At 37.8% G+C, this 12,132-nt stretch overlaps 1 protein-coding gene across 6 annotated transcripts in view; it reads right to left on the bottom strand.

Moving 5' to 3' along the window:
• Window positions 1-12,132, bottom strand: part of mrtfaa (myocardin related transcription factor Aa) — a 74,655-nt gene that overhangs the window by 45,805 nt on the left and 16,718 nt on the right. Inside the window, exon 4 of one of the 6 annotated variants that reach the window (XM_051713993.1) lies at window positions 7,254-7,314. The exons of the other annotated variants lie outside the window; for them this stretch is intronic. Coding sequence (XP_051569953.1) covers window positions 7,254-7,314 — 61 coding nt within the window. The remainder of the gene's footprint in view (window positions 1-7,253; window positions 7,315-12,132) is intronic. 6 annotated transcript variants of the gene reach the window in all.

The following is a 12,132-nucleotide window of genomic DNA, read 5'->3' as shown; positions in this document are numbered from 1 at the left end:
CTGCACTATTCATTCAATTGTTTTCAATAAATATACCTGTTAAATATTCGCTAACGCTGATTCATTGAATGCTGTTCTATATTTAAAGTACAATGATCATAATTCAAGGCAAGCACATAGCAGATAAATGCCCCGTTTCAGTGGAATTTAGCTTTGGATTTGGAATAGATTAAGTATTTTAAATGGGTTGCATAAACACATTTTTTTGACTGTTTTCTGAAGGTTGGTTTCTTTTAGACAATTCTCAGGGTCGGCAAAGCCTTCTCTGCTGGCCTAACATGCCAAATAAATAAATATTTTTCATCCTTTCATTCTCAATCACCTTTTTGCCTATGTATTTTTAACCGCTTTCCACTCTTAATTAATCTACAAACAAATAGAGAAAAATGAAAAGTTTATCCAGTCAGAATTAAGTCCTTGATGCTTACAAGCAAAGTATGACAACTGTTTCACAAATAACATGCCCGAAGCAGCGTGTGAGTCTGAGCTCCACCCCATCAGGCCTTCAGAATCTCTCAGTGCAAATGAGCAACTAAAGTCAGACTGTCAGATTCATCAGCCAATCAGATTGATTTATTTGCTCTTGGTGGGTGTGATCTTTGGGATATGTCCCGGTCGAGGCCTTCTAGCTGGCCTTGAATGACGCAATCATGCTCTAAGTGATGTAATTTGAAAGTGAAGAGCGGGAGATCTTGCTGACGAGTCGGCTGTCACTGCCACATCACCACTGAGAAAGAGATCCTTATGGATTTAAAAACAGGAGATGTTCTGCATGACCATGTGATTGCTTAATTTATTAAACAGGAAAGGACTGATTTTCACTTCAAGTAAATTGGTAAGTGCTTTTTGCATGGTCATAGCAACATCAGGAGTTTTCTAAGTATAAATTAGGCTGCTTGAGCATTCAGTGTCCGATCAAGTTTTGAAAAGAAGAGCTGCATTCTATTCAACTCCGAAAGTCGGATTTTACAACTTCCTACTAGGAAAAGTACAATGGAATGCATCTTGTAGGCTCGTGCAGAAATTCTCAATTCCGATTTCGCCGAGATGCAGGGGCATGATGTCACACAAACATGTCAACACTCAGGGAGATATACAAAGTAAGTGAGAAATATTCACTTTATTAAGTAATATCGATACACGTGTTCATTTCCACATTACATGATATTAAAGCTTGTTTAACAAATGCCTGCAGAAACAGGTGTATAAAACATTATAATCTCTTTTGATATAATTGTACACCTGAAGCACAAATGCTAGCGCTGCAGCATTGTTTATCAGTTGGTTTGCAAGGAGACATCTCTAATAAGAGTCAAACCCCTGCTAAGCTAACGGGAGCATTGCAGTTTTGTTTTCTTAAACGTCATCTTCCGAATATCGGGGAATGGAATGCATTTATGGTCGGAAATATCAAGTAGGAATATACCTCATCCAACTTGAATGGAATGCAGCATAACCGTGTACCCTGACGAAACTTTCATTGCAAACAACATTTAAATTGCAAATATTATTAGATAGATTTTTCCAGGTATTATAGACCTCCTTGATAGATTCATATGAAAAATTATGATTTTTGAATGTCTGTTCGGGAGATGTTAATTTCACAAAGCAGTCATGCTGCAGTTTAGGCTTGCTTGAGCATTAAGTGTCGTTTCAAGTTCTGGCTTTCGTGCGTGGACGTGTTTTTAAAATGTCAATTGGTATTACTAGTTAGCTGCGCCATAATGTATGATGCCCAAAGGCATAGGGTGTCTTATTCATTGTGAAACTGTGTTTTCTTAATGGCATGAATCACATTGAAGGCCTAGACTTTAAATGCACGGCCCGCCACTGATTTTAGACTAGTCGACATCAAAATTTCTGTTTAAACGTCAGTGAAATTAGTTGTTCAGCACATCCCTATTGATGATACCATTGTTGTTAGATTTTATTGCAGAGCTGGAATTGATGTTAATTGATCGTAATCTTGACTGACCATTTTGGGGATTTTGGTCTTTCCCCATTCAAGTAGACAGGAGCTGTAATTTTATCCTGCATGTTTCCAATAGAGAAACAAATATGGCTGCCAAGTGACCTGTGTTATTTTGGTAAAGATTTTGTAAATTCATACTAAATCTACTGGGGGAGAGAGGGCAACTGTGTAGTAAAATGTAGGTATAGTTCCTAAATGTGCTAATTTTTCATAACAAATGGCATTATAACATTGAGTTCCTGTAGTTCAAATTGAAGAGCACGGTGCTAGCAATGGCAAGGTCGTAGGCTAAGTTCACATACTGATAAAACACATACCTAGAATGCACTGTCAGAATAGAGAAGTGTTAGTTAAACGCATAGATAGACGTAAACAGTGTTGGGTGTAATGCATTACTAAGTAATTAATTACTGTAATTAAATTACTTTTTCAGTGAAAAAAGTAAAGGGATTACTCTTAATTTTTCAGTAATTCAATTACAGCTACTTCTGATGTAATTGTGTTAAATACTGTATAGACTATAGAACAATTCTATATAAAACAAATATAAATATATAAAATAAAATCTAAATTTAACGTCTAATGTTAAAATGTATGTTTTCTAATTTAATGCTGCCCCCTTAAATTCTTTGGCCAGTTCTTGAATAATTTATTTGATTTTATATGATTTATTTGAAAGAATTAAAAGAACAATTTCATGTCAATCCTTTTTTATCTGGTCGAGGTTGATTAGGGATTTAGAAAGTAATATGTAATAAATAATGCAATTACATTTCAGACAGTAATTAGTACAGTAATCTAATTACACTGTAGATGTAATTAGTAGTTAGTAATTAATTACTTTTTTAGAGTAACTTACCCAACACTGGATGTAAATGATCTAACCATAGTAATAAGGACCCAACTAGGGTTTTACCTGTATTAACTATGGTCTTGCTATGGATACCATAATTAATCTATGGCTACCATATGGTTACAAGAATTATGGTTAAAGTTTCAAGACATCTCTAATTCTCTCTGTAATGCATTCTTATGTTTCTATTTGTGTCTTCACAGTCATAATTTACATGACACTCAATCTGTGAGGCAGGCCTCTGTGCTGCTGCCAGATTATTGAGGATATCAATGTAAATTACATCTCACAGCTTAAATTGCAACCTGCAAGAAACTGAAACCCACAGTTCAACCATGTGCACGTGTTTGTGTAAGAGCTGACAATTGTTTATCCAGGATAGACGGGATTTCAACATTCTAGTTCCAATATCACCCATGGCATGCCAAGCCGAGCAAGCACGATCATACAAACACATGCTCTATGGATTGTGCCTGGTGTTTACACAGGTCTCACTAACTAACAAAATCCTATTTAATTAAATGTTCAGAGTGGGATTTAGTTCTGTGTGGTTGCTAGATGGCAGCTTACCGGCCCAATGTCTCTATGACATTATTGTCCCTTGATGTGTCTTGGGTCTCTTCCCTTTAATACAAGTCAATGGGCCTTTATTTTTTATTTTTTTTTGCCCATTTAATTGGCTGCCAGGCAAAAATCTGCTGTGTGATCTGACTTACAGATCACAGCTCTCCTCAACAAGCCTCAATATTTGAGGTATCATTGTCTGTAGCACAAACGGTGTGGGACGAGTTACACACCAATGTTTAATACTTTGGGTTAGGGGTTTGTTCAAAGTATGAGAAACACTAACAGTCATGCTTGCTTTAGCAAACACTGCAAACACATGTTTGTCTGCACAAATGCATGCAACATGACTCCACACCTTCTCTAAGACTGTTGCAAGCACGCCGCACACGATCTAATCTGCCAGCTTGTTTCTCCATGCCTCGGCTGATTGGAGGAGATCCAAAAGGGGCGGGGCCAATATGGAGGCATGAGCTGGTGTCCAGCATGGTAATCAGGCTTTTGAAGGAATATAAATCTTTCTGCAGCAAAAAGAAGATCTTCGCCACTTTTCCTTCAAAGAGACTTAAAAGTTTTTAACTCAAAAGTCTCAAAGTCTCAGGTTGTGATTGTCTTTCATTTTTCATCTGTTTCAGTCATTTCAAGTCCAAGAAGACCCCCAAGCTGCTGCACATCATAATAAAAGAAAAATGAAAGAGCAGGAAATGGTGGAAATGAAATAAATAAAAAATAAGAGGGGAGATATCTGACGAGAAGAAAAAAAAAAGACACATCAAAGATCCTGAGCTTCCTGCCGTTACAGTGGTAGCATGGAGACTGAAGTTATCCAGAGGGAAAGGTGTGTGTATGTGTGTGAGTGAGACACTACTGCTCCTGCGAGCAACTTTACTGCAGCTGTTCCTTCAGTCACTCATTCAGCACACACACACAACTTCTGCTGATTAGTGTGTTTTTTTATAAAGCAGTCCACACTGGACTTGCTGACCTCTATGTACAGACAGAATGACACACACACACCTTTGAAGCTATATTAATGAAGCCGTCTCATAGACACAAGGTTTTTTCATTAAACAAGGGCTGAACAAATTTGTGTGTAAATCGTTCACGAATACATACTTGCATACGGTACATAAATTATCCTCCAATTCAATGGGACGATATATGTAGAGAGTGGTTTTACTAAAGATTTACACAAATTTGTTCTGCTCATTACATGACTAAGACCCAGTGGTTTTAGAAAATGATATTTACTGTACTATACCCTACCCCTAAACCCAACCCTCACAGAAACCTGTTGACATGCACTGTCTCGTTTCGAAGGCTGTGGTAGGACCCATCCTCTAAAAGACAGCAGTATACCGATCATCCTCAACCTAAAATTAGCTTCGTTTAAAAGAGATGGCCTTCACAGGACAAACGAAAGAGAACATATCATGGTTGTGATCACAGCTCACATCGCTCTCAACCTGCACGAGTGCTTGAGTGAGAAGGGAACTCTGAGGTAAACTTTAGGAGAGTTGTAACTTTCATTTGAAGATCAATATGTTTGGTAAATCTGTGTAATTTTCAGAGAAATTAGGTAAGTTTCTGTTGAAGCAAAGAATTGTGGGTTGTGAGTGCCAACGAAGGATACACCTCTTGCATCTTCCAAATTCCTGTGAAAGAAGGTCACATTTGGGGAGTGTCCTACTTACTTTTCTGAAATGAGACAGCCTCTGTGACATATGTGGCCGAAAAAAGCGACCTCCAGAGCACACAGCCTTTCGAAACGAGACACAGCTATTATAACTGTAGATTTGGGGCAAAACATTTCAAACAGCGAGAACTACTTCAAATATTCTCAGAAGTCTTAATTAGAGGCAAAAAGAATAGCCAAACCTGTACAAACACACCTTAATCTAAATGAGGACATCCCATAGAAATATATTGTTCTTAAATAAAGTACATTTTAAATACAACAAACTAAGGCCAAAGTATACACTTCTTCAGTTTTCCGCAGACTGTCCGCGTTAAGCCTGGTTTTTCTAAACACATGGACTGTCCGCGGCTTTGCACATGCAGCTGGCGTTGGCTGTGCTAAGAGTATCACAAAGCAGTCGTAGTTCACATGTGTCAAATGCGGCCATATAGGCTTGCAATCTAAAGAATATACTTGCTCGACCGTGTGCGAGACAGTACGGGGCACGGAAAAATGCATATCCTAGAAGTACTGTAATCCCTAGACTTAATTCTAATATAAATGCAAACTCAACTTCTAAAGGAAAACCTTTTGGCATTTTTAGAGGCAAAACCATCTTTATTTATCCTAATTTTTTAACTTTGAGAGGTTTTGTCAGATTTAGCTCACTTCTGGGGACAATTTTGTACCCATTAGAGGTCGACCGATAGTGGATTTTACTGATACCGATAACTAAGTTGGGCAGTACCTGCTGATAACCGATTAATCAACCGTTTTTAAAATTGATACTGAATGAAAAAACAACACACAAAGTAAAATAGTGCTGAATTAATTACAAAAATAAACAGTACTGACTGAGCCATGAAAATGTATTGTACTTTTTAAAATTAAATAAATAAATAAATAAATATTAATATATATGAACTAATATTCTAATTTTAAAGTCAGCTGATTTTTAAATTGACGTTGTTTCCTTAGACCACAAGAGGGCACAATAAATACATAAACCATTCAGCACCATTACATTATTGCATAAAACATTCCTATCCTGGCTGTTAAAAAAAAAAGAGCATTTCATTTTCAACTAATGTGCATCAAATTAAAAAAGTCGGTCCATATTCTCAAATGTTAAGTTAAAAGTAAAATGAGGGGGGAAAACGCTTCAATAGACAGTTCACATGGTGTTACACTTGCACTGATTCCTACTACTCTAGACTCAAGCTTCATAATAACAGCGAAATACCACAGTGTTTTTCAGATTCAGTACATTTGTATGTAGAGTAGCAATATTCACAGACAGCAGTGGTATTCGGCTGAACTCGGTGGTGAAGTGGCTCAGACTATGAGCCCAGGCCAGGGGCTGTTCAAACAGATGGAACACAACAGACTGGAACTGACAGCGAGGATCTCGAGACACACGTTTCCAAGTTGAACATCTTTCCTTACAAAGCATTAAACAACTCATTGCTTAATCTGAGAAACGCTTATAAGAGAGCAAGACGCAATGGCCAAAGACCTCCACCAACTGTAAGGGGCTGTTCACACCGAACGCTTTTGCAACCATCCATTTGTTTTTCTATGTAAACGTACGCTAGACGAACGTCTTTGTTTCCTTTTTTTTGTTGATTCAGCGTCTCATGCAGGAGCGCTGTTTTGTAGATGATGTGTCTAATTAAAAAGAACTTTAAAAACATATTTAGACACATGCTTTCTGTTAAACTGTATTTGCTGCACTGTGTCTAGCCTTTTTTAGCACAAGAATATGATCGATCTGAAGTCATCATATTACAGTGAGGATAAAACAATTTAACTGAAATCAGATGCTTTTCTGATTTGTTTATATGTTTCTCTCAGATGCATGAAGATTTTTATTTGCCTTCTCACGTCACTAGCTTTAAATATGCAACTTAGCTGGCTAACGAATACATAATAGTGACCAGCTGGATATAAACTAATGCAAATAGATGGTAATAGATGGTAACAATCGTGACATTTAAACATTTGGGTAGGACATGCGTGTATTTTTGTCACACTGTTCTAACTGCTTGAGGTTAGCTTTAATGTTAGCGTCCTCTCAGCCTTGTCGGCAAACATACTGCTGTTCTCTATTAATGCAGCATCTAGTCAACAAATTAATTACTTTATAATGATATGACAATGAGTACTGTAGTGTACTGTATACATACCTTTTCGTTGTTGATGTTTTAAATCCGCATCTGGAGTGTTCTGCTCCATGAAGAGTGTAGTCTCATGTGTCAAAACAAACAACACAAGGCATCAGTGAAGTGAAAGTTTTTATTTCGCCTCTAGAGTCCGCTTTCATACTGTAACGACAGCGGACCATTCCCAGCCGCTCCAGCACCGGAAGAAATGGGGAAAACCTATCGGTGTTGATTTTTGCCTATAACCGATAGTGCCAGAACTCTGTTAACGTGCCAATTAATCAGCAAAACTGATATATCGGTTGACCTCTAGTACCTATTGTATAGCTAAGTAAACTTAATTGGATGGCAAATGCTGTCGACTTACAATTTTGGCTAATGAGAAACTGCAGGGTCTTCCTCTAGGGGGCGTTTACCGGCTTGAAAAGCCAAACCCTCCATCGGGCCACATTTAAATTTTGAGAGGTTTTTTTGTCTTACTGGGGATATCTTTACACAAAAAGTATGCTTGTTTAATTTGATTACTTCCAAAGATTGGTACCTGAGATACACATGGACATCCACCCCTCCAATCTCTAGAAAATAATCCAATAAAATGACCTATCCTGTAATCACAAGTGGCTGCGAGTGGTCCATCCAGTCCACAACATGAACACATGTGGCATGTTGTTTCTGAGAGATCCAGTACCCTAGGACCAGCCACATTATGCCAACTGACTTGCAATGTTTGCAACGGCTCAAGTGTGTTTTACCTTCCCTTGTGGTGTGACCAGTAGCGTTTGGGAGACCCGAGTTCAGATCCCACGTTGAAACCATGAAGTAATTGCATTTGCATAATCAGCAACAAAAGCGACAGGGAGGTTGCATTTTTCCCTCTAACATAACATTTTTACGCCACTGATGGTTTAGGTTTGGGGGGGTGAAGTTTATAAAATATCCATTCCTCTTCACTGTATCACATCTGTCCCCTCCGTGGACACTTCACCTGGAAAATGGAGCTTAGACTGCTTTGACCCCTGGGGCCAGTGTTTTTAATTTTGGAAAACAGATCGATTTTAGCTAAAGAAAAGTCAACCTACTGTTTCTGATTTCACTGTGAGATCAGTTAACATTCCATCGCTGCCAGCGCTGAGAAAAGTAGCACGTTCCATGTGATTACATGCTTATTATCACTCGCTTTAGCAGTGGTCTGGATGACAATGGCTTGCACTAAGAAAGTTTAACATAGTGTACAGTTAATAGCACAAAACAAATATGCTCTTTCTGACCGACAACGAGGACAGCAAGCGTAATTGTAAATGACCAATCAGAAAAATCATCCAGGCCACAGCAACAGACACCCGTTTAATGCTAACTATAATTTTACAACTCTTTATTTTTATGGTAAACTCCTACACACACGGTCATTAGAGAAGTGTGTGCGTTTATCAAAATTTCTGAGAATATGGCTAGAATGAAATCTCAAAGACATAAATGTGACTTCCTAAAAATTGTGCAGAGTTTCTGACGACCATACAGACAAACACACAATTGTCTGGTACAACTATTTAAAAATCAGTGCTGAATCTTATGGAAATATGTCAAAAGTGTGTTTGAAACCCACACCTTCTCACCATTCAGGTGTAAAATCACTTCATTCAGCAGGTGTTTCAGGGAGCTGTTTTTAGCAAATGTGCTGCAGTCTCTTTCCTGTTTTAAATGCTGGAGTGTGAGGGTGTAAAGTATTTGTGGAGGAGAAAATAACATTATGTCATAAGCTGCGTGCGCTTCATAGATAAACTTAGCACTTAAGAGAATGTGTTGATAGAAGGATAGAGAAATCTCATTTCAGTATAAGACATGCTGAAGGATGACAGAAATGTAACTAGACTGATAAAATGCATGAGGGAATAAATGTGTATTTGATTTGCTGGTAAGCATTGGTTTGTTGGTGAATAAATGTGTTAAGGGTTTGAATTTAGGCATGTACTGTATAAATGTATACAGTTGAAGTCAGAAATTTTAATCATAGAAATCAGTCCCTGTCTTAGCTCAGTTAGGATCACTACTTTATTTTAAGAATGTGAAATGTCAGAATAATAGTAGAGAGAATGATTTATTTCAGCTTTTATTTCTTTCGTCTCATTTCCAGTGGGTCAGAGGTTTACATACACTTTGTTAGTATTTGGTAGCATTGCCTTTAAATTGTTTAACTTGGGTCAAATGTTTTGGGTAGCCTTCCACAAGCTTCTCACAATAAGTTGCTGGAATTTTGGCCCATTCCTCCAGACAGAACTGGTGTATCTTAGTCAGGTGTGTAGGCATCCTTGCTCGTACACACTTTTTCAGTTCTGCCCACAAATTTTCTATCGGATTGAGGTCAGGGCTTTGTGATGGCCACTCCAATACCTTGACTTTGTTGTCCTTAAGCCATTTTGCCACAACTTTGGAGATATGCTTGGGTTCATTTTCCATTTGAAAGACCCATTTGTGACTGAGCTTTAAATTCCTGGCTGATGTCTTGAGATGTTGCTTCAATATATCCACATTTCCTTCTTCATGATGCCATCTATTTTGTGAAGTGCACCAGTCCCTCCTGCAGCAAAGCACCCCCACAACATGATGCTGCAACCCCCATGCTTCACGGTTGGGATGGTGTTCTTCTGCTTGCAAGCCTCACCCTTTTTCCTCCAAACATAACGATGGTCATTATGGCCAAACAGTTTTGTTTCATCAGACCAGATGACATTTCACCAAAAAGTAAGATATTTGTCCCATGTGCACTTGCAAACTGTAGTCTGGCTTTTTTATGGCGGTTTTGGAGCAGTGGCTTCTTCCTTACTGAGCAGCCTTTCAGGTTATGTCGATATAGGACTTGTTTTTCTGTGGATATAGATACTTGTCTACCTGTTTCCTCCAGCATCTTCACAAGGTCCTTTGCTGTTGTTCTGGGATTGATTTGCACTTTTCACACCAAGTACGTTCATCTCTAGGAGACAGAATGCGTCTCCTTCCTGAGCGGTATGATGGCCGCGTGGTCCCATAGTGTTTATACTTGCGTCCTATTGTTTGTACAGATGAATACAGATTTGGAAATTGCTCCCAAGGATGAACCAGACTTGTGGAGGTCTTGGCTGATTTCTTTTGATTTTCCCATTATGTCAAGCAAAGAGGCGCTGAGTTTGAAGGTAGGCCTTAAAATACATCCAAAAGGTACACCTCCAATTCAGTACACCTCCTATCAGATGCTAATTGGCTAGTTGCCTAAAGTCTTGACATCATTTTCTGGAATTTTACAAGCTGCTTAAAGGCACATTTAACTTAGTGTATGTCAACTTCTGACCCACTGGAATTGTGATATAGTCAATTAAAAGTGAAACAATCTGTCTGTAAACAACTGTTGGAAAAATTACTTGTGTCATGCACAAAGTAGATGTTCTAAATGACTTGCCAAATCTATAGTTTGCTAATATTAAATCTGTGGAGTGGTTAAAAAAATGAGTTTTAATGACTTCAACCTAGGTGTATGTAAACTTCTGACTTCAACTGTACATTTGATATATTTCATTCTATTCTATTCTAGGTCTGTCCAATTATGAGTTTCCTTGAAAAGTAGTAGTCTTTAGTAGTAGAAAAAATAGCCCCTCATATAGGGAAAACTTATTGTCTCTTAATAATAATAAAAAAAGTGACACTGACACTAATAAGCATATAATCACACTAGCAAATCTACTTAACATTACAATGATTCTGCACACGAGAGGTGTGGCATAGTTGTTAAAGGTCTGGTCTGGTAATCAGTTGGTCGTATGCAAGTTCGAATCCAGCAAGAGCCGATGAAGCAACCATAACTCTATTTTCAGAGCGTCTATACTCCTCCAAGATAAGAATAAACAAACTAAACTTCACTGCAGTGCTCAGAAGGTTCACTGGGTGGGAGCGAAGTTTCACTGGGTGGCAAAGCAAAGATTTCCTCAAAATAATTAATCAATAAATAATGCTGTCCATAAAACATTGAGGCCTAGATTCTTACTTACACGATGAAAATCTTTAATCATTTAATCATGTCCAGCTCTGCCTCATCCTTATATATATTTTCATCTTGCATCTACACTTCTCTCTTCCCATCAGTTACATCTTGTTTTCTCTCCTCAATCGATATTTAAATGAATCGTTCAACCAAAATTAAAATTCTGTCATTATTTATTTCTCTTTGTGTAATTCCAAACAGTTCTATAATGACATGAGGATGAGTAAATTATGACATAATTTTCATTTTTGGGTGAACTATCCCTTTAAGATCCTTTGAATACATTTCTGTTCTGCTCATAAGTTTTACAACCATAAAGTGAAACTGTATTTCCCTGAAGACACACAGAGATTGTGCGATTGCAAGTGTGTGTGCGCGTACAAAGATAGAAAGATAACAAGCTACAAGTCATCCAAACAACTACAGAAACTTTTATTAGTTAGGGGGCAGTAACAATATGCTACAGTACGTATGTCACTGCCATGAGACCAAACACAGATAATCAGTTTAGCCATGTTTCAAAGATATTATTATATATTGCATTTGTCATGTGCACCTGTGCAGATCATAACATTAAGCTTATTGTATCAAATTATAACCTTATGCATGCAGTTGTGTGTGTCCGTGTGTGTGTGTGTGTGTACATTTAAGTGTAAGTGGGAGCTCTTATTTTGACACAGTGTCCATCAGTTTATTAGCTTGAATATGATTAATGTGACTAAAGCGTAATTATAAACCTGATAGTTCTGGCTTTAAATTCAGATTGGATGAGCCACGTTTAAAATTGTTGTTCAAAGAAGCCGATATCAGCACACCGGCAATCGCACATCTATTCTTTATTTCTGTAGAAACAGAATTCTATATTAATGCACTATATTAAAGTAGCTCGGCAAC

The sequence above is a fragment of the Myxocyprinus asiaticus genome, chromosome 13 (assembly GCF_019703515.2).
Source record: "Myxocyprinus asiaticus isolate MX2 ecotype Aquarium Trade chromosome 13, UBuf_Myxa_2, whole genome shotgun sequence".
In the NCBI taxonomy this organism is placed as follows: Eukaryota; Metazoa; Chordata; class Actinopteri; order Cypriniformes; family Catostomidae; genus Myxocyprinus; species Myxocyprinus asiaticus.
Note: the sequence above shows the minus strand (reverse complement) of the source record. Positions and strands in the feature narration are given on the sequence as shown.